General features: G+C 41.0%; 1 protein-coding gene across 2 annotated transcripts; it reads left to right on the top strand.

Moving 5' to 3' along the window:
• Window positions 1-1,716: 1,716 nt before the first annotated feature.
• On the top strand, window positions 1,717-22,665 carry LOC142465923 (claudin-15-like). 2 transcript variants are annotated; one of them, XM_075570388.1, is made up of 6 exons: window positions 1,717-1,805; window positions 2,330-2,579; window positions 17,093-17,257; window positions 18,751-18,832; window positions 20,735-20,845; window positions 22,010-22,665. In XM_075570388.1, exons 2-6 carry the CDS (start codon window positions 2,360-2,362, stop codon window positions 22,107-22,109), a joined length of 678 nt encoding a protein of 225 aa, XP_075426503.1. In that variant the 5' UTR covers window positions 1,717-1,805; window positions 2,330-2,359; the 3' UTR covers window positions 22,110-22,665. The 2 variants fall into 2 exon arrangements, with proteins under 2 accessions (XP_075426503.1, XP_075426504.1); XM_075570389.1 differs by lacking the exons at window positions 1,717-1,805; window positions 2,330-2,579 and adding an exon at window positions 13,701-13,973.
• Window positions 22,666-23,675: the final 1,010 nt, after the last annotated feature.

Below are 23,675 nucleotides of genomic sequence, written 5' to 3'. Positions count from 1 at the left end.
TTGAGATGACTTCCAGCGATCGCGACCAAGCTGTTCCTCCGTCACGTTGTGCTTACTATAGGCGCACTCAATGGCAGAAATGCATTTGTTTTGACGCGATGTTGCATTGCTACAAGCGCAGCCAAAGGCTGGGGCCATGGTACCGCAGACCGTACAGTCGCATGCTGAGCGAGCAGACTGCCTTATGGCAGTTTCTAAGAAAAAGCTCATCACACGGCAAAACATATGTTGGGGTAGTTCGTCTGTTTCCTGGGGTACCCCCTGCCTGACTGTCCTGTTTTGGCGCTCCCTGAGACCTGCTGTATTCGTGGCTCCGTGGTTTTACTGTGCTGCTGAACTGCAGAGGACTGCTGTGTGTTATGCTGCTTGCCGCTTGCTGCTGTGTTGGTTCTCCCGCTTGTCTGCCAGTCCCGGTGTTTGTGAGTTCAGGGGAGGAGGTTTACCTCTTATTTTCCATTGTCTATTTACTGCTGGGGGATATATCGCTGAACCTCTGAACATGTTTGGAAAGCAGTGGTTGGGGATTCTAGTCCTGTTGGATCAGACACCATTCCAGTCATTAAGTTTCTACCTCTGGCATATCAACTCTATACAGGCAATCCCCGCATTAACATACGCAATGTGTCCAGAGCATGTATGTAAAGCGAAAATGTACTTTAAGTGAAGGACTACCTTTTCCCCACTTTACGATGCATGTACTGTACTGCAATCGTCATATACGTGCATAACTGATGTAAATAACGCATTTGTAACAGGCTCTATAGTCTCCCAGCTTGCGCACAGCTTCGGTACAGGTAGGGAGCTGGTATTGCTGTTCAGGACGTGCTGACAGGCGCATGCGTGAGCTGCCATTTACCTATTGGACGATATGTCCTTACTCGCAAGTGTACTTAATGTTAGTGTCCTTAAACCGGGGTATGCCTGTATAGTTAGTATGGAAATCCCTTTAGGAAGTGTGAGATGGGACTCATTTAAATATATTTTGCATAGCCATCAGCTCTCTTTCTCTCTCTCTATGGAGTTTGTCAAAACATTCTGGGGAACAGATTTGGACTGTTCCGCCCATCCCTAGTACCTGGGACCCATTCTGATGAGTCCTGTGAGTGGCTGAGGCTGTGGGGTGCCGGGGTTCGCAGACCATGGTTTAGTACTACTGGCCTCCTGGTTAGGGGAGCACCCTGGCAGGGTTTTTGGCACTTACTGTCCTATTATTGGTATTTTAATAAAAGCCACAGCCGTTGAACATCCAGACTTTTTCTAATGTGCAAGTTTTATTTACGGTATGTTTCAACGAGTGGGGGTGGCTGCATCGAAGGCTGTACGGTCATGTGCTACACAACACTCAGCAAACATGCAGAGTAACCCCATTAGGGGGATGTCTTTTATTATAGGGTCGAGCAAACACAGGACAATATCCTTCCAAGGAGTTGATCATGGACAGTCACTTCTCTATCAGAAAAGTGTTGAAAGGCCAGCGTCACTGCATGAATACGGTGTGTAACACAAGTATAAAGAAGAATGTAACGCAAAAACAAGCTGGATGTCAGTGTAGAGATCAATTGAATGCTCTTTGGTAATATGGGACACGCTGTATGCCTATTTTGTCCGAATGTTTGATGAAGAAGAGTAAAGTAAACAGGCATTGAGGTCTCTGATGTTTAACTCCATACCTGCACCATCTCGTCATGTAAAACTAATTCTGACCAGAGTTTGAACAGTGACTGTTCCGTTGAACAGGAACAAAGTCCTGCTCCCTGTAACCAAGCAAGGGAAAAAGCAGTACTTAAAAAGCAGGCACCGAGCAGGTGAGTATCAATTTATTTTCTGCAATTCACCTAGGAGTTTATACAAGGAAAATGTAATTGTACGAGGCAGGGGGAAAAAAACGGGGAAGAAAGAAACCACAAACAGGGACATCGAGAAATCCAGCATTGAATGACACCCAGGTCCCTTCTTCAGGTCTTTGCTACAGGGGTGAGAAGGATATTGAGTGTGAATTAGTTGCGCTTCCAGAAACCTCCGTTTTTCTGACTGAGCCACTGATTGAGCCATCTGTGCTGAAGTAGGTATATCCTGAAAACCTCACCTCTGTTCGTGACCCTTGCCGACTGGACACCCCTGTTCTAGATAATGCTACAAAGATCTTTGGATTTCTTATATATCAATTGTGTTATCAGAGTAGAAAATGAGAGGCAATTTTAAAACATCAATTTCTGCTGAAGAAATGAAACTAGATTGTTAAAAGGAAGGAACTTGTGGTACTCAGCACCATCATATACAAGCTCCTATGAAAAGGTGATTTCTTCCTTATTTCATAATGCTTGTTTAGGCTGCTAGTCCAAGGCACATTTACTGCAACATGAACAGGACCCCTCTACAGATTTGTGCCTTGCTCCTTGCACTGGCGGGAACGATTATCACTCTGGTCTCCACCGGGTCCAGTAAATGGAAAGTCTCCAGCACCGCCGGCTCTGTTATCACCTCCACCTCGATATTTGAAGGTCTGTGGAGGAGCTGTGCTGCTACCTCTGTTGGGTCTGTGCAGTGTAAGAGATTCACATCTGTCTTCAGTCTGGCTAGTAAGTGACTTCAGTAACTATATTTAACCTTAACCCTGACCGTAACCTTAAACCTACCCTGACCCTAACCTTAACCCTGAACTCAGTCCTGACCCTAACGTTAAACCTACAATGGCCCTACTCTTACACTTAACCAGACTTTAACCTTAACCATGACCCTAACCTCAAATTTACCCAGATCTTAACCTTATCTCTGACCCAACTTAACCCTGACCCAAAAACCTGCCCTGACCATAACCTTAACCCTGACCTCAAACCTGATCTCCACCCTGACACAAACCTTAAACCTACCCTAAACTTAAACCTAACCCTGACCCAAAACTTAAACCATAACCCTGGCCCGCACCTTAACCCTGATCCTAACCATAACCCTGATCCTAACCATAACCCTGATCCTAACCATAACCCTGATCCTAACCTTAAACCTGACCTCAGCCCTAACATTAACTCTGACCCTAACCCCGAGCCTTCTTATATAAGGTAATGGAATAATTTGTAAACCCTTGTTCAGTAAGATCTGAAGCAATTCAAATGAATAAGAAATACAATTATCCCCAGCATGGGGAACACCGCTTTACAGCATGATGAATGTGAAGTGCGTAGAGCATGTTCGAATTTAAATAAACAGAAGTCATTAAGTCACGCAACACCTATTAGGGTATAAAAAAAATAATAATAAATCTTCTTTCTCAATTTAACATACATAGAATGACTTTTTTTATACTGAAAGTCTAATTCTTAACAATGTAACTGCAAAAAAATATATACAGTATATATTTATAAAGATATACACTACTGTATTAAACAAAAAGTTGAAGAGTGATTAATGTAACAGTAACAAGCATACAGTACTATACCTCCTACATCGGACACTGTTACAAATATGCATTTCATTGCCCCTTTACTCAACAGGTTTCGGCTCTCCTAAAATTACCAACAGCATCACTACTTTTTATTTGCAGTAGAACAATGCATTATATATTAATATTGTACATTATGTCTTTAAACCCCTAGAGTTTATATTTTTGTACAGATGTTATACAAAACCCACGAACAGTCCTAGGGTATTATTCCTAAATTGATTAATTGAACTTCCATTTATCTATTTTACATAGAAATGCAAACCCTTAAAAAAGTCCATGATTGGTCTTTTTTTTATATATATATATTTTTAAAAAAAAACTTTCGAAGAAAGTATTTCAATTAAAGAATGACTGATTATTTAAAATAACATGTCGGATGTCAGGCAATTGGTAATAGTATTATACATTCCTAGGGACACCCAAAGGTAACCTGGGAATTGGCCGCATATTTCTCTGTGTCAGGTCAGAGGATACTTCAGGAAGCCGACAATGAAACATTAAACCCGGCCTTTGTATAGAAGATAACCCAGGGGCACAGGAAGGCGGTGTGACCTTGTTGCCACGAGCCTCCCCTCATCCTTCTTTTTCCTCCCCTCATCCTTCTTTTCCCTCCCCTCACCCTTCTTTTCCCTCCCCAGCCAAACCTTGCCCCCTGGGAATAACAACAGACACTGAACTGGAGGTTAAAACGGCCACAGCATTATTAACCATATGGATACACTCACACAGTTTAACTCTCACTTTACCCTGCCAAAGTACCCAAACCTTTTAACAGACCAACAGCGCCCAGCTGCGGTGCCATTACCCAGCCAGGTACCACCCGGGCACCTGGCTCCTCCCAAATTAATCACCCCATCTGAGGCAGTTCCCCATACCCACCACCCAGCACATACAACTCCCTCTCACAACTGCCTCCAAAGTCATCAGAATATCACACCACCCACTTGGCTAGAGTTTTATCCCCCAACCAAACTTGTTGCAGCTATGACAATGATGCCCATAAGTAATTCAACATGCCTGCAAACATCAATATGACAGTACATCGGTGCCTGTGCACGGAGCCCCGCGGTTACAGAGGCCCCGCGCGCTCCCCACAACAATCAAACTGATTATTGGTGAAGAGTGCAGGGCCTCTGTAACTCTCTTAGGCTAAGGCCCCGCTTCCTCAGTCAGCGCGCCCGCACTGCAGACAGGCAGTTACCTTCTGCAGCTGCATCTCCTCATGCTGGGTCCCGTCATCGTGGCTCAGTGACGTCAAATGGTGTCGTGTTATCATGATAATGGGACACACATAAGGCTATGCAGCGTCATGTTGCTATGACAATGGGATTCCCTGTGGCGCTGCGTTGCCATGAAGATCTGACGCCGGATGGCGCAGCAACATCATTTGACATCGCGGAGCCATGGTGATGGAACCCTGCATGAGGAGGTGCAACCAGAGAAGGTAAGAGCCGAGGTCCCGCACGTGTCCCTGCACCGAGCCCCACAAACATCCCAGCCGGCGGTGTAACAACATACCCATGTCATAAAATGTTTCTCTTATATTTTACATACTGCCAAAGCCATCACATAATTCACACCGGAGGGATAGGGTGGGAGATTTATTTTCTTCTCAGAGATTAGACTGCGCTCGCTAACACTTCCTCCCTGCTTCCAGTCCCTCCATTCCCCTCCCCCCAGCTTTCTGAATGGTCATCCTTCTACTGACCACTCCTCCAAATTAACCACTTCAGAACGGACACACCCAGCCTGAGATCCTACAGCCCAGTCACCATAGGAAAGAAGGTGGGAGGGAGACAGAAACCTGGGCCACTTCCCACGAAAAAAGAGGGGTCTTATGACCCCAACGAACAGGGGAGTATGGTGAGGTCACATTGGTCATGTCTCCCTTCCCTAACTCTCAGAGCTCTATTTTGTGTTCCTTGATAGAATTGCTCCTTCCGGACATTTGTCCTTTTTTACGGGATGGGGACTCGCTGCTCGAGTTTGTCCAATCATAGTAATCCTCTGCCCAGTTTCTTTACATCTTCTGTGACCAATATCTAGTCCAGTGTTTTTCAACAGGGTTCCCCAGGCATCCCTAAAGGGTTCCCTGCAATCTTCAGGTCATTTGAAAATGGTACCAAATACACAATAATTTACAATGTATCTGATCTCAGATGCGCTAATAGAGAGGGTTGGGGTTCCTTACAAGGCATCTGATCTCAGACGCGCTATTAGAGAGGGTTGGGGTTCCTTACAAGGCATCTGATCTCAGATGTGCTACTAGAGAGGGTTGGGGTTCTTTACAAGGCATCTGATCTCAGATACGCTATTAGAGAGGGTTGGGGTTCCTTACAAGGCATCTGATTTCAGATGCGCTATTAGAGAGGGTTGGGGTTCCTTACAAGGTATCTGATTTCAGATGCGTTATTAGAGAATGTTGGGGTTCCTTACAAGGCATCTGATCTCAGATGTGCTATTAGAGAGAGTTGGGGTTCCTTACAAGGCACTGAGAAACAGTAAAGTGTAAAACGTGTATTGAGAAAAAATGTCCTACAAAGGACTACTGTATATAGTAATACAGAAAATGTGTATAAAAAATAAACGACTTACAACGTGTTTTAAAGTGGTGAGAGCGGGACCGGGAGATCCTGATAAGCCGCCGCTGGGGTTGGTGTGGGGGGTCCGGACCGCAATCTCCTTTAGCTGTGCCTAATGCCTCGCTTTACCGGTCTGTGACCCAACAATGACAATGTCATTGTCATAACGTCATTACGTTCTTGTCCTTTGCAGATATACTGTTTATCTTAATGGGACATTACGTTAGGTTACAGTCACGTTAAGTGACTTGAATTTTGCGGATCTGGGACTTAGGAGGTTAAAGCAGTCATTAAAAATGTATAGATTTCAAAGGAGCAGCTAAAAAAATAAAAAAAAATAAAAAAAACATTACTAAATATCTCCATCTTTCATTATGCAGTCGACAGTGGCATATTAATACTGTAAATATACTTAGAAATAAGGCAGATTAGGTCAATGTTTTGCAGACATACTGAAGAACGCACAATATTACTATGGAATTTTTTCACTGTTCCTACCCAAAGCAACTATTAATCCGTCTGTTGCTGCCCTGAAACCTTTGGACTTTTTCCAGGGAACGTGAGTCACATGGTCAGATGACAAAATAAACTATAGCGGGCACTGTTTACTTTAGGATTAGTTCAGTAAAAGTACTTCTTATTCTTCTGTCAAATATTAATTGCTTTTTGTATTCTGTTTATTCTATGAGCATATGAGAAGGATGTGTCTTGGTAGACAGCAGGTGCAGATAATTCAAGTTTCTTAATGAAATCCACTTTTTATTAGATTCCAAAGCTTTGCAATGTATCCACATTTCTTTACTGATCATTGGTGTTATTTTGGGATCTTGTGTGAGGGATATAGGGCCTTATGCAGAGAGCATCGTTATTTCGAAATTCGCCATTTTTTGTACAATTTCGCGCAGAAACCGGCAGAAAATGGCGAGTTCCGAAAAACGCGCCATTTTGTTTTTTCAATTGCTAAAACTCGCCTCGCGGCTGGCGAGAACCTCCATCTCGCCATTATTAAAACTCTCCGAATGCAGAGAGGTGCGAACGGCATAAAGCGGCTGTTCGCGCCAAAAAATGCCGCGATTCTCGCATTTTTGCCGCACCAGGAAAAGATGGCAAGATGGCGCTCGCCGCCTATAGTAAAGGGGAAAAAAAGGCGCGAATTTGTTTTTACACGTTTCTGAAGCGCGCATCTCGCCAATTTAAACTCGCCACACGCATCCATGTTAAACATAGCAGAATTCGCACTTTTCTGCATATGGAGAATAAAACTCTCCAAAAAAGCTACTTTTTATGAAATTCGCCAATTTTAAAATTCTATGCTCTCTGCATAAGGCCCATAGTGTTCCTCACTAATTCTAACTAGAAACAACTAGATCAAAGTCATGTGCTAACATTCAATAGCCCCCATTCTCAACTTACAAATAAAACAGCTCCCAAACATCTACACGCAACGGCCAAATCACAGAAGAGGCAGAAGAAACAAGCTCTGAGGACTCTTGAGACAACGTTCTTCTTCCCAGGGATTTCTGTACCTGCCAGATAATGTACAGTGTCCCTGCTACTCCTCTCCTCCATTCGCCCCATCCATGATCTCTCAGTGCTTCCGCTTGTCCACATTGTGCGGTGCGTGATGACGTGGAACATAAGGCAACTCCCTACACGTTTTGCAACTCCATGCTTTGTCAGGGGATGGCATCCTCACAAATTCCCTTCAAATATACAGTCTTTCTATGCAATTAATCAATCAATAGCGCTTCAATAACAATTATACAAAACATCATAATACAAAGGTTATCACCAAATTCTATAGATGGAAATATATTATGAAAGCAGTAATACATACAGTATGTGATTTAAAAGCAAATTCTTTATAATGTATATACCTAGTGTATACAGTATATTGTTTAATTCATAAAACCCAATAATAAGTTATAAATGATTACATTTTTAAACACAATAGATAATAATTACATTATTTGTGAATTACTTTTTGTAACATGTTTTATTTTAAGTGAATTTCCCATATAAATGTATTAAATAATTAATTATTACTATATCATAATTGAAATATGTTCTAGACCCTTGTTATTTAATCCATATAATGAATATCTAACAAATAACCAACCCAATTTGTGTCATACATTTACGAATATCCATTATGCATTCTGCAGCAAATTTGACCATTTACATACATATTATTAAAGATATTCATTATATTATATGGATTTAATAACAAGGGTGTAGAACATATATCAATTTTGATATAGTAATGATTAATTATTTTATATATTAATATGGGAAATTCACTTAAAATAAAACATTATGTTATAAATTATGTAATAAAATGAGGGCACTTTTATAAAAAGTAATTCACAATTAATTGAATTATTATCTATTAAGTTACAAATTAATGATTTTTTAAACACAGTTGGGTGTTATGCATTAAACAATATAAGTACTTTTAATTATATAGGTATGTATATTACATAGAAATCTATAGAATTTGGTGATAATATTTGTATTGTGTTTTGTATACTTGCTATTGAAGCTCCATTGATATATTATATGCAATGATTTAATATATGAAGAGAAATTGTAAGGTTTCCTGATGAAGCATTGACTTGTGAAACGCGTGGGGAGGTGGTTTATGCTACACGTCATCACGATGTAAAAAAAGCGGAAGCAGTGAGACATGATAGACGCGGCAAACGGAGAACAGGAGCACCGTTTTTCCGGTCCTGCTGTGTTTTTGCCATTGTGTGATTGCTAAGTGTTTGGAAGCTGTGTTATCTTTTTTTTATACATAAGTGAAGAATGGGGTCTGGGGGGTGGGGGAGGCTATAGAATGTTAACACATCCTATTTATCTTAATCCTGCATGTGCTTGTTCTTTTGTTGTTTCTATATGTTTTTAAACTTTGTTAGTTGTGAGACTATAAGTGTCAGGATTTCAAGGGGAAATTCACAGGGAGTGTCTGTAGTGTAGATTCACCTGAGGTTGTCGCAGCTAGCTGGAGCCAGGAGTCCAGATCCGCGATACGATGGTCAGTGGAGAGTTCAGGGAGGAGCAGGCAGATGTGGTAGACAGGTGATCCAAAGTCGGGGCAGGCGGCAAACAGCAGAGTGTTCGATCAAGCAGTGGTCAGAGCAGGTAGAGTAAGTGGACTAGCCAGAATTGGTACCAGGTCTTTGTGATATCAAGCAGCAAGTCTGGGAGGTGGCAGCCAGCAGAGAACAAGATAAGCTGCCTCTCAGGGTAGTAAGCTTGTTGTGAAGCACTGGAGGACAGGTGCCTTTTTATAGGCCGTTGGAAGTCAGGTGGTGTAATCAGTATAGCTGTCTACTGAGGGCCTGAATAGAATGACGCAGCCTCTGCATGCGGGTCCTTACAATAAGAAGGACAATACAGTCTTCTGGAGCCAGTAGTAGTGGGATCATTTATGGTCTTTGTTCTCAGAAATTACTTATGATTTATTGATGTTTACCAGGGTTGAGCGCCTAGGATATATATATATATATATATTTTAAAATTACTTATTCTAACCCTTTGTTTCTCTGAAGACTGCAATGTCAATTCATTCACTTACATCATATTCCCTATTTCACTATAAAATATTATTTATATCATGCATGAATCACTCTACAAACCTGCTCTACAGGATGAGCACAGCAGGCGAGTGAGTTAAGGGGCTAGTGTCACAATTGTAGAGTTATAACATTTTATTCATGTTGCATCCCTCTATGTAACAATGTCTCATTTGGTAGAGTTCTAATGCCCTCTTGTTCAGGGTAACATTAGTGGATTTATACACCCCTTTATTCTTTTGTATCTCAATGTCATATTGGTGGGTTAGGAACAGAAAATGAGACGGCACTCTACTGGACTTGTCTAAATAATATTGCTGGTTTATTGAAGGATTGACGTTTCGTTCTTACTTTGGACCTTTATCTTGTAAAGGTCCAAAATAAGACCGAAACGTTCATCCTTCTGTTCCTGCATGTGTTCCTCATTCAGTGTGGAAGACAGTGTACCCGTGGCAGTACTTAAAGAAACTGTGATGGCTCCTATGCCCTATTTGTTTCATATGGGTTGAGTTATACACCCCCTGTTCTTCTGTATCTCAGTGTCATATTGGTGGAGTTATGAGATATAAGACCCCTGTTCTTCTGTAGAGTTATACATAGAGAGTTTAAAAATAAATAATAATCGGACAAATTATTTAACCATTTATATTATTATTATTATTATTATTCCTAATGATAACTCAATTTTTAAATGACATAAATACTTAAGTAGAAAGCAAATAGCATCTCTCTATCGTGCCTCTTTTTTCTTCACAAATTCAATTTTTTCCCATAATACAGAAACAAAACCAATGACCTTTAGTCAAACCCCAAATCAAAATACCAGGGCCAGTGAGCATCGTTAGTTATACACTCACCATGATGTGTTTTATTGTTGCATTCCAGCATACCATTGTGAAGACTTCATGGATTTATATACAGAGTATGTATGTATAGACACGAGCCCATCCTAAATATGTAAAAAAGTCAAGAACCTGACTGGGTTTGAGGTTTTTTTCAGGCAGGGTGGTTTGGGATTAATGGTTCTGATCTGAAGTCCCATTAATGTTTCTATATACAGTATGCTCCCTGTCAAAACATCTTTATGAAATGATACATCACATCATGCAATGATTACCAAGTAACTGAGCGCTCCCCCCAGTTTGCGCACCGCTGCCTTAGGTCACGAGGAAAGAGGGCTACATACAGTTGGCTTCATACTGTTGCATTGGTTGTACTTATATTCTGCTCCCTAGGTGCCCTTATCTTAACATCCTAGGGAGGTATAGTATGGACACTTGACTTTACTTGATTTAGCTGACCTGTCCCCGCTCTGCACAACGTCTGTTATGCTCTGTCACTAATTGGTCTCATCTTGGCTCCGGCTGTCTCATCCCCATTGAGAGATCAGTGTCCCGGTTCTGTATTATAACTGCCACTTCTAGGCAGACTGATATTAAGGCCGATACGAACCTGACGGTTGGGCTGGTCCTGTTACACCCTCATATCGTTCCCTTGGAGACCTCTGTTGGATGTATGCTTCTTCTGTTGTGAAGTACTGTGTTCACCTTGGTCATCACTGCGGGTACTATCTGAAGGGACACTTGCCCTATCTACAGCACAATAAATGGGGACAGATCCTTGTTACTTACTCACATATACTCAGGAACATATATACCATATTAGATTGAGGCTCCTTCGACAATTACTCTTCTAGGAACCTGAGTTCCAGAACATTCTCCTTAGCATACTGTATATACCCCTTTGGTGATTTTGCTATCACCAGGCAGAAAGTGGGCGTGGCTTGGTTTCTGCCAAGTCACCCAGTACCAGGTGAGGGGACGGGGAGTAACACAGCAGGAGCCCACATAGTTAACCTTCTAATGCTGTTAACCACCTGTAACGGGTATTCCCTCTAGCCTGACCCACCCAATCTCATATTGGCCCGTGTGGTCTAACCAGCCCCATTACATGGTCGTGTCTGGTGGTGCACCTGTAGGCAACAGGACTCCTGAGTCTCCCGCATGATGGTATTCGGGGACTGTCAACCCAGACAGGCAGCTGAGGTAGTGTGTGCGAGTCCTACCTATATCACGTGCAGCGCCTCCACCTCATCAGGGTCTATGCAGCCACAGGGAGATGGTCCTGATGAAGAACTCCTTCTTGGTGGTGCCGTCCACTGGAGAGTAACTTCACACTCACACAGTGGGGGTATCATTGAACAAGACATCTTTATTGTTGCTTGGTGGGCAAGCTGCCCTTCACAGCCAGCTGTCTCAGCCGCACATATTTCTCTGCTGTCCCTTTGCCAGGTACGCCCTCCCAATGGAGTGGAATCCCCTCTCCCCGTAGGGAGATCACCCCTGTGCCAGGTCCCTGGACACAGTGTGGCTCTTTTCAAGATTTATGTAGAAATGAACCACTAGTTACTGCACTAGTGGATCCTTCCTTCCCAATAACTCAGCAACTCAGCAACCCCCTAACTTTGAGCAGTGCTGTGCCTTATATACTTCAGGAGCTGTCACAACTCTGATGTCACTAACTGTGGACTCAGAGCATGTAGCCACTCCCACCCATACATAGGGCACCTCACCAGGGTATGAGGGCAAACCTCCATGATTACTGCTGACATCCCTGTAACTTACCAGGTTTACTGCCAGCAGGGGAGACAACTGCAGACCATTTTACAGGCATGGCTACACACCTTACTCTAAAAAGTAGTTCCAAAAGGGGGATACACGCACATCTATTCCTTCTGTGTATTATCCCAGTTCATATTGTTCTGTAGTCATCTAGTAAATTTACAGCTATTGTTGCATACATATTGTACGCAGCGGAACATCTAACTATGAGATTTGTGAGTTCCTGCTATCCTATGTACAGACTTATATGGAACTGCCTCCCAGAAGAGGTGGTGAGAATTAATACAGGGCACATAATGGAAACAATCTAGATAAGCACTGGGTATTTGTGTGGGGGTTTGATCATTCAGAAAAAAACCCTAAGATCATGCACGTTTTTACAACTATGAGTAAACATGAGACATTGACCTTATCTGCAGTCTGTTTCTATGTCTCTATTAAGAGATATCACAGCCTGTAAATGTAGCCGTTAGAAGGAGGTTGTGTTAAGACGTGCGTCCTCTTTCTATGTTTTCAAGATATTAGGGTTGTGGCCACGGATTAGGGATTATTTAATGTGCTGGCGTCACAGGTTAGGGCAGAGTGACAGAGCAGTGCGAGACTGAAGGAACTGTTTTATGGATTGTATTTTTCTAGACACATCTCTGCTCTCTCTGGTGCAGACTTGTGGACTTAAAGTGGTAATCCAATCTGGCCATTTCCCCCCCATTATTTTTTATTTGCATAGGATTGAAGCAGGGGTCTCCGCAGCTGAACCCCGTTAATTTCAGTTCTGGGGACCCCCTTCTTCTGAAGATACCTACCTCCATAGGAGGTGCCAGTAGCCACTCCGCTCTGCTACCAGGGTTCACGTAGTGGCCTCTTTCCAAAGCTCTGGCGCCCTGCAGGCCAGTAGGAAGCCGAGACGTCATCCAGTGGGGCTTCCTATTGGCCATGACAACAAAGCTTTAAGCTTGCAGGAGACACTGGCACCCCCTTCGGAGGTAAGAATCTCAGAAAGCAAGGGTTCCCCGGAGCTGAGATTAAGGCGGATGCAGAGACACCTTGCTTCAATCCTATGTAAAAAAAAAAAAAACCATAAGAAAATAAAAAACGTCTTTGATTGCCCCTTCTAGGTTCAAACCAAAAATACATTTTCCCCTCCATTATTTATTACAATTATATTATTTCAAAAGCGTCTGATAACATTTCCTCTCATTACATAGAACTCCTACTGTGAATAAAGGAAGACACTGACAAAATTGGAGAGACTTTATTAAAACTTGATAGGTGCATGGATATGCCATATACGTAGAAACTCATGAAGACCTAATTACATTTAACTTACACTTTTAGAGGATGTCCATGATTTGGGTTTGGCCTCAAATGAATAATATGCATGTCAGACCTTATCACATAGGGTCTCAGACCAAAGAGCAAAGGTAGAATGGTTTTATCTAACAGGGAAATCCGTCATGGCTAGTTCCAGTTGAAAAGGTTTAACTCCTATGTTGAATTTACTCAAATCCTTTTTGGTCGCAGAACTTTTAGACCATGTCTGCAGCCTTGGAAATTGTTGGTTTTTTAATGAGTTTGGGCGGATGTTTAATTACTGGAACAACTTTGTCAAATAACCGCTGGAAAATCTCCACAGTACATGGCAGTGTGATCACCACTTCAAACTTGTATGAGAACCTGTGGAAGAGCTGTGCAGCAGACAGCACCGGCATCTCCAACTGCAAGAAATTTGACTCCATATTAGCTTTACCGGGTGCGTCTGTCATGTTACAATTTCAAGCAGGGGAGAAATTGCTCCGTAGTATCTACAAACTAATGGCAGATATAGGTCTAGTATCTCATGCAAAGCCGTATACCTTATTTTATCTCCTGATTTTCCCTTTTGTGTGTCCCAAGCATGTTTCACTTTCTTGCTGTATGTTCTGGGAAACTTTTACTGGTATCCATTGCCTTTTCATTGAGGAAGGATCTTCGGCACCTTGCCCTGTCTGCCTCCCCCATCTCCAACTTCGCTGCATGACAATTTGTTGCAGTAGTATGAATTAAGTAGAAATAGCCATGTTAGTCCAGTTGCAATAGTGCAGAGTAAACAAGTACTAGGTGATAGCTTTTTTTATTAGGTATCACTTAAAGCTGCAATTCAGTCAATATCCTGCATGTTTGTTTTTTTTTTTAAATCAGTTCTGTAGTAAGAAAAAATACTTTTAGCATTTTCTGTTTTTAAAAAAACAACTTTGAAAGACCAATTTTCTTGTATTCTATTTTAACAGCCATTTGCTAAGGCACTGCCCCTTCATGTCCTGTCACAAGCTCTGGCACACCCCTTTGTCAGCCCTGCCCTCCCTCTAGCACTTGTCAGTGCAGGAGTGCTCATGAATATTCATGAGCTTCCACTGCCAGTCAAGCAGATTATAAACAAATGCCAGCTTTTAATATGTCACCAAATTTCGACCTATCAATACATGGAAAACGAATTCAGCTGCAGCTATACAGTTCTTTAGGTAATTAGAGATTGAAGTAAAAAAATAAATGTAAAAAAAAAAAAGACTGAACTGCAGCTTTAATACTGAAGTACTCCTTTACTCTGCACTATTGCCATAGTATCGATTTTTTTATGGACAAATCTAATTTCCTTGAGGCATGTAAGAATCTTGATCATATCTAGCAGACCTTTCTTCATAGGTTGAGGTTATTTAGTCATTCCTATGTGACGTTGACCATGCACCATTTTATTTGCTCTTCTTAGAACACCTCTATCTAATATATGAACTTCTGGAGATGTGACCTCCAGTACTGGACACAAGACTCTAGGTGTGGTCTGACTAATTGTTTGTAAAGGGGCATCAGAATCTCCTTCTTTCTGCTGCTGATGCTCCTCCATATGTAATGTGTTAGTCTCTTTTAGTAGTGGGATCTGCACTTAGTCTGAGGGACCTGTGAATAGGGCACCTGTCTAAAGGCTGTGCGTGTTTTTGAAGTGAAACTTCTTTGCTGGCACCTACAGAGTTTTGATAGAAAAAATCCCTTGTGTTGTAACAAAATTTCATAACGGAAGTGACGTCACTGCTGGCAGAAGAGGCCATCAGTGACGTCGGGGGAGGGAGAGGAAAGACACTGACTGTCTCACACACACACACACACACACACACACACACACTGACAGACACACACCTACACACACACACATCTGACTCACACACACACACAGACTAACACACATACCCACTGACTGACACACTGACACACACACACACAAGGAATTCACAGTTACTATAAATATAGAAGTGCAAAAAGCTAAAACACACGTCTAAGTCAAACGTCTTTGCGCTTTGGTACTGAAATTGTGTTTTGATTTTTAATTAAAAACATCACAATCACAAATACAATTTCTGTGACAAAACAGTGACAAAAGACAAAGAAGTTTCACTTAAAATGCACGTGCTCGGCACACACACTTGTATTTGTTTTATCAGGAGCTCATGTGTGAGGTGCCCATGTGAAAGATATACAGGGCCTGTTAATGAGGGGTCTCTACAGGATGTGAGTGAGGAACCTAAGGATTGGGAGGTGTGTTGTCCATCATTTAGGACAGGGATAGATTAGGTGTTTGCACTTGGACATTATAGACAGTGTATCTCAGTTTGGCTTTGGGCTTACATTATGTAATTACCTGGTATTAATTAATACCAGGGAATCCTTATTAATAGGGAGAAGGAGCGGCTCATTGAGTAAATACACAGACTGACACTGAGTTTGAAGCAGGGGAGCCTGGTTCAATTCCCAGTGTTGGCTCCTTGTGACCTTGGGCAAATCACCTTATCTCCCTGTGCCTCAGGCACCAAAAAACATAGATTATAAGCTCCACGGTGCAGGGACCTGTGCCTGCAAAATGTTTCTTTAAGAGCTACGTAAAACAAGCAGCACTATACGAGAACATGGTATTATTATTAATAATAATATTTAAGATTCACTGGGAGGAGGCCACAGACAAAGTGGGTTCATTAGGGGTGGGATGTTGAGTCTAACAAATATTGTGAAGATAAAATGGAATGAAATCTGAAAGAACTGAAGTGTTTGTATCAAGCAAGATATAGCTAATAACTAACAAAAGTAGTGGCATATGAATCATTCGAGGAAAGAAAAGATAATGGCTCAATAATACCCCTAGTATAACTCTCTCAATCGTCACGATGATACTGGAACACCGCGCATAATATACATTGTCTGGAATTCCTATAGTGTGAAGTAGTTTGCCTGGAATTAACATGGCAATTGAATTAATAGGGTGAGTCCGGTCTCTCAATATTTTGCAATGACAGCCATATGCATTTACAGACAACCTTTCTGTCACAATTTATTTCATAATGAAAATAGGGAATATAAAGGCTAAAAGTAAAATCCCAAACTTTTACGGAAACCTGTGGAAACCAGAATCTGCCTGGCTGGCTGGGTGGTTTTTTTTTCTTCACTTTTCAATAATTTCTCGCACATTGCTAACGGTCCGACTTACTGTTAGCTAGGAAATGACTGAACAGGCCAGAGAAATGTGAACATTTCCTTAATCAGTTCTGCCACAAATAACAAGTGTTTTGAAGCTCAGTGTTTTGGGTTTTATCATTCCTACAATTTTTGTTTACAAACCTGCAAATTGTGGCACCCACTGCCAGCTGCTAATTTGTGTCCCTTGTAAAACACATTTGGCAAAATCTCTGTTTTTTTTAATTTTTTTATTAATTAAAACTGGGCCAAAAACAAAACACAAGGTTCATCATAGAAAAAAATTCCCTTTGTTTAAAGTGGGATTGTTTTCCTTGATAAATCTGCTTTGCAGCTGGAGACTTTGATAAATGACCTGGTCTCTCTCACGTGCAGCCTATATTCAGGTATGTCGAGCTCTGATGATCATCGCTCTGATCCTGGGGCTTCTGTCTGTTGGGCTGTCCTTGTTTGGATTGAAATGCATCAAAGTTGGCAGCAATGATGGAAGCACCAAAGGAAAGATCGCCTTGACGGGAGGACTGATGTTCATTTTAGCAGGTACAGTACTTTAATCCTTTGCGGTCATGGTATATGCAGAAAGGGTGAAAGTCAAGAACAGGACTGTTTCCTTCTCTTCCAGCGGGGCAGAAGAAAGGTCCTATGTTGCATGAATGCCGATTGTCTCTGACATTCATTTTAGGATTTCACTACCCACAGATGGCCCCAGCTCCCGCTTTGGTGTTTTAAAGGTGCAGACCAAGCAACATCCTACATTTGTATTTTTTTAAAATAAATCAGTTCTGTACTATGAGAAAATACTTGTAGGATTTTTTATAAATCAACTCTAAATTACACTTTGAATGTATTATAATGTAACAAGCATTTTTTATTTCTATAGCAACCATTTACAAAGTCACACCCCCTTCCTCTTCTGAAACATGCTCTGGCACACCCCTTTTTGAGCCCTGCCCTCTCTCTAGCAGTGCACCAATTATATCTAGTGACTGCCTGGTCACATGATCTTCCCCACAGGACGTTGTCCTTTATCTGGCGATTTAGCTCTGATCTTATCACAGTTTAGTCTCCCTCTCAAAATGCTGGGAAGCGGTTTCCCTCTGCGGGAGAAGATTTGACTTCCATTCATTTGAATTGAGATGATCTTTTCTCCTGTATGGTAGCAGGTTTTATAGGGGGTAGAGGGACACAGATTAGAGCACAGTGCTGCTCCACAATGTAACCCTGTATCTAATGTTCAGGGTCACAAGACAAGAAAGCCTCTTCCAGTTAAACATAAATATACACACACACACACACACACACACACACACACACACACACAGTTTTCACTTTTTTCATGCTAGTTCATTGTCAAAACTTGTTGTTCTCTTTTTGTGACGGCTATTATTATTATTATTATTATCTACAAATAGTTCAGTCCCAATCTACTTTGTAGTTCAGTCCCAATCACTGCAATTTTGCAATCTCTGTTGCATTTCTCAGTTATCTATTTGCAGATCCCGAGCTCCAAACAGAAGATGCTATTATTATGTATTGTATGCTGGGATTTTCCCATTATTATTTACATTTAGGGCTAAACTTGCAAAGCTATTAAATACACCAGAAACAATGCAACTGAAGTCAAAATTGGTATATTCTACGTTCAATATTTGTTACTAAATGTTACTGATCCCATGATACAGGTTCACTTGGTTTGTCCTTGTCTATTATTACAGGAGATACAGTAGAAAAGCAGAACAGATTAAAGGCAATATTTATTAAGGGGATGGACTGTAAAATGTCTTCTCTTGACAGACGGTGTATTAGCACACCTTAGATAATATGGCCCTAAATGTTACTTGCCACAACGTTCCTCTCTCCTGCACTGTCCCACAGATAAGGGACATGCTAAAGAACGGTTTACAGATACTGTGCTTAGATTGATTCTCTCACTTTGTACCTGCAATAAACTCCGAGCTAAGTTATTATTTTGAAGCTGCTGATTCATTAATGTGGGATACTGCTCTCTGACATTAAAACTTCTTTATGCGCAGGCCTTTGCTGCCTGGTGGCAGTTTCTTGGTATGCGGCCATGATCACCGCTCAGTTTTTTGATCCTCTCTATGGTGGAACAAAGTAAGTGTTTCCTGATCTTTTTCCCTTTTAAATGAACAGTTTTGAATGCTTTATGGACTGTGCAGACCAATTCACATGAATTGGGAGCAACAAAAAAAGCTTTTATGAAAAACGAATGATGTCACAGCATAATCTAATCATCATCATTTATTTTGTAAGTAAAAACTGGCCTCCCCTTAGGGGGGCATCGCAATTCTTTACAGTCCATTTGAGAGCAACTACAGCTAAATACAATTATTTGGTTATTTGGAGAAAAATCCAGAGATATAATAATAAATGGTTGCATTAAATGAACAAGGGTTATGCACATTCTGTTTACAGATATTTCTTGATCAATTAGAGATAGGATTATGGGCATGTGTAACATTTACAGACAGGATTAAAGTTGTGTTAGAAGAGGTACGATAGACCTTCAATGTGTTAGAAGAAGCCCTGCCTCAAAGGATTTACAATCTATAGGCAGGGTAAGAAGACATTGGTTACAGGGGATGAGAGGGTTGGCGAGTTTCAGAAGAAATAGAGTAGCTATAACCTTACCAAACAGCGTTTCGCCTTTGGGGCGACGCAGATGTAGACTGAAGGGATTCTGAATGAATTCAGCTGGGCTTTGCAATTAATTTGTCCAATCATAAACACTGCAGGGGGTGGGGCTGACGAAACACATAGCCGCTGGTCCTGTGCAGAGGGGAGTAGTTCTTGGGGAACCCTTTTAGACGTTTGGGGTGACGCAGATGTAGGCTGATGTCACAGTATAAATTACTGATGTAACAGCATGTTACTGTAATTTATTGATGTAACAGCATAATCTAATAATGTCACAGCATAAACTAATGATGTAACAGTATAAACACCTGATGTCACAGCATACCCCTGTAAACTATTGATACAACAGCATAATTAATAATGTCACAGCATAAACTAATGATTTCACAGCATAATCGAATGATGTCACAGCATAGCCTACTGATGACCATGGGATCCCAGCAATATTTTGGGGGAATTATGTCGTATTTACTAAGAATTACATATTAATAAGTGCGTTGTAATAATATCTTTGGAAAAAATCAAAAAAGCAGTAACTCAATATTAAATAACAATAACGATGCAAATAATTTTAAGCATGGGTTGGTTATATCACTCTTTTCTAGCTTAGGGTTATGTAATAGACCTTTATTAACATAACTCTATGGCCGAAAATGATATGATGCTTGTGAGACTACAACGCATTGCAAATAAATGCCTTCAAGCACCTAAGGAGTTAACATACAACATAAACACCCTCCAAATAAAACACATAAAGCATAACACCCATATGTACAAATATTAAACATTTAGTAGCCCAAGTGGCAATCTAGTCATGAGTTGACAATGACAAGCTGGCCACTTAGGTCTCCATGAGTTAATATTGCTAATATGTATTTGTATCATCCATTATATATTGCTTATTTTATAGTGGCCATCATATGCATAGACAAGATCGGTCTAACGCCAGCCTGGGGTGGGTGATAAAAATTGGTGATATTTCTGGCAGTAGCTCGATATAGAAGCCAGATACTGTATAGTAGCCGGCTATCAGAGTTTAGTGAGTAGCATGTGAATAACTAAGAAACCATCCATTCCTAATGTGCATTACTTTGCATGGTCATTTGCAATACGGTCACTCAATGTAATGCTCTTGCCTACGTAATTAGGCAATGCATATTAATTTGCATGCTAAGTAACGATCCTGGCGTTAAATTTAGCCCACACTTATCATTGTGATAAAATGAGAGTTATCACTGTGTTATTTAAGCATTATACCTTAAGTTAAATACGGCAGTAAAAATAATTTTTTACCATTGATACACAACTATATCAATATTAAAGTTGAGTAAATCTAGGCCTACATGTCTTATTTTACAGGTATGAAATCGGAGAAGCACTTTACCTAGGATGGGCGGGAGCTCTTTTAACGATGATCGGCGGTTCCTTATTGTGCTGTTCATACAAGAAAAAGAAAAGAACCACAAAAGGGTATCTTTATAATTACTGCATAGTCACATACCTTAACGTTTTGTGTATTCCATTTATTCAAATAGAAGTCAAGAGAATAGACAGATTGTGCTCTCTCTGTGAGGGTGCAAAATGTAGTTTCAGGTCTGTCTTTTAAATCCATATCATTTGTATTCTACTACTGTACAAATAATTTTCAGAAGAGACTCAAAAAATACAATCTGCTCAAAACATGTCACTATGACATGAAAGAGGGTTTTTTAAATATCGCTGTTAACGCAAAAGCAGTTTGCTAATGAAATTCCATTCTTTATTTGCAAGGATGCATGTGACACAGCGCTGGGGACTTTACTAGAAGCACAATACAAAGGGGGGGGGTGCACTTTTATAGGTGTTTTAGTTTGGGTTCTAAAATGTTTCTGTGTTTGGGATTTTTTCAAATGATGGGGCAAAAAAACCATTTGGTGAAACTTTTGAAACTTTTATGCAAAAATTTGCATTTTTTTTTCAAAAAGTTTGACCATTTAAAAAAATAAAATAAAAAAACTCAAATAGAGCATATGTTGGGTTTTGGCTCAAATTTTGCATATTCAAAAATTCGTTCCGAAGTCTACCTTGGAATTTGAATGAAACATCGGCTCGTGATGTGCGGATTTCGAACCCGTCAGATTGCTACACAGAAATGAAAATAAACCAAAGTAAATGGAGCACCAGCGAATGAACTCATTCAGATCAAAGTTGTTTCTTTGGCTGCGCTTATAGTGACGGCGACACGACCGATGACATCACCCGTCGTGTCACCGTTGCAATAGTTACATTTCAAATTTAGGCGACGTCGCTGGCCTTGGTCATAAAGGGGGAAGGAAGAGGGACGGAGAAGCTCCTGATTGGCCACAAGGGGAGACCATCGGCGAAAAAATAAAATAACAGTGACTACCAGATTTTTGGTAGCACTATCGCTCCATCGCGTGCACTATAAGTGCCGACGACAGCGACAATGCATTTGTTTTGAGGCAACGGTCGCGTCGCCGGCACTATAAGCGCAGCATTTCTTGGGAAGGAGTCCGCTTTATTACATTTTGACAAGCTTTCAAAAGTTGTAGTGACTAGGAAATAATGAAAACTACTAAGAGAAGCTAGGCATTGTACACACAATAATTGCATTTTTGTTTTCCTTTTTTACAGAGCCCACAAGTACAACTATTCAGCCCCACAAAGTGATTTTTCACAGTTCAAGGAGCGCAAAGGCACAGAAAGCTTGGTGGCCACCCAAGCTTATGTCTAACTCATACCTACCACCCAAGCTTACGTCTAACTCATACCTACCACCCAAGCTTAAGTCTAACTCATACCTACCACCCAAGCTTACGTCTAACTCATACCTACCACCCAAGCTTACGTCTAACTCATACCTACCACCCAAGCTTACGTCTAACTCATACCTACCACCCAAGCTTACGTCTAACTCATACCTACCACCCAAGCTTACGTCTAACTCATACCTACGTGTCTTTGGATTCACCTATATAAAACACAGCATATATTTGTAATATTTTCTAAGCATGTTTAACGTGGATATATCTTTCTTATTTTGTGTAGGATAATACAATTTTAAACAGTGTTGCAGACAGAAATAGAAGTTAGTGACACAGTAGATAAAAGGGTAGTCCTTAAAGTGGCTACAGTAGAATACTATATTCTACTTTCCCTGTGTATAGTTTACAAGTCTCTTTTTGTATGTAAAGCACTGCACTGTATTAGGAACTACTGTAGCACAACTCTAATACCAATACTGTAAATGGTGGCTGTTTACTTCATGAAATAAAAGTCTATATATATTCCTAGTAGCTGCATTTGCCCTGGACAGATCTAGATTCTTTATCAGGTGGTATTAGGGAAGTTCTTTATATACATGATCTTTCCAGAGCCCAGACCTCACACGTCTTATCTCCAGATGAGTGTCCTCTGAACATGAGACTTGCAAAGTCAGCAAGGGTCACTCAAGGGGGCTCTATGTATTAAACGACAAAGTCCTTATTTTGTCGCGACTCGTGCTGAAATATACCTACGCCAGGCAGCACCTATGTACGAATCCAAGTTGCGCCGCTTTCGGGTATGTCTACCTGCCATGGGAAGAGCAAGCGGGGGGTATTAGGTTGGGGTTGCATTTGCATATTAGCGCAGATCTATGTATTAACAATTGTGCGGATTGCAATACTTTTCTTGAAGGTTTTCTGCGTTTGGTTTTCTCTGTCACCTTAAAGGAGGTATTTTTGTTTAGTGAAAAATACTAGCGCAGCACGGCACCAAATTCTAAAACCGTAGAAACACACTAAAGACAGAACATTTTTTTTTTTTACACAACTCCGTCAAAGCACACGGACCTCTTGATACAGAGACCAATAAGTTTATCTATTTACATTTAGCCATACACATTCTTAACAAGCTCATATAGGGCACGTATTGTGCTTCTTTCATTTTAACCCTTCGGGCACCTCATATATATCACTAGAGATGCGCAATTTTGCGGGGCGAATAAGCGGATCGGCCGGTTCCTTTTGTTCCGCGGATTTCAGCCGATTGATCTCAAAAAGGGCGATTCGTGTTTTGTGGATCTTTTATTATTATTACCAATACACGCTGCGAATTCCACAACACATGGACAGATTTGTAGAATCTAATCCGCGGATTCAGCAATCCGTTGGCGGATTCTTGAGAATATGGCACGCACCCCATGCTGTTGGCTGCAGTATTTTGTTTCCTCGTCTCTCTATGCAGTGGAAGAAATAAATAAGACAGTATAATATTGGTAGTGTTGGACCTACTGAAATGGATTTATCGTGACTTGGTT

This window comes from Ascaphus truei, chromosome 14 (assembly GCF_040206685.1).
Source record: "Ascaphus truei isolate aAscTru1 chromosome 14, aAscTru1.hap1, whole genome shotgun sequence".
Classification (NCBI taxonomy): Eukaryota; Metazoa; Chordata; class Amphibia; order Anura; family Ascaphidae; genus Ascaphus; species Ascaphus truei.
The sequence above is the reverse complement of the archived record's forward strand: the minus strand, read 5'-3'. Positions and strand labels throughout refer to the sequence as shown.

Excerpts from the sequence above, each read along its gene's own strand:
- LOC142465923 (XM_075570388.1), top strand. The coding sequence starts at position 2,360 with ATGAACAGGACCCCTCTACAGATTTGTGCCTTGCTCCTTGCACTGGCG. Across the intron at positions 2,580-17,092 it reads ATCTGTCTTCAGTCTGGCTA|CCTATATTCAGGTATGTCGA; the intron begins GTAAGTGACTTC and ends TCTCACGTGCAG. Across the intron at positions 18,833-20,734 it reads CCTCTCTATGGTGGAACAAA|GTATGAAATCGGAGAAGCAC; the intron begins GTAAGTGTTTCC and ends CTTATTTTACAG.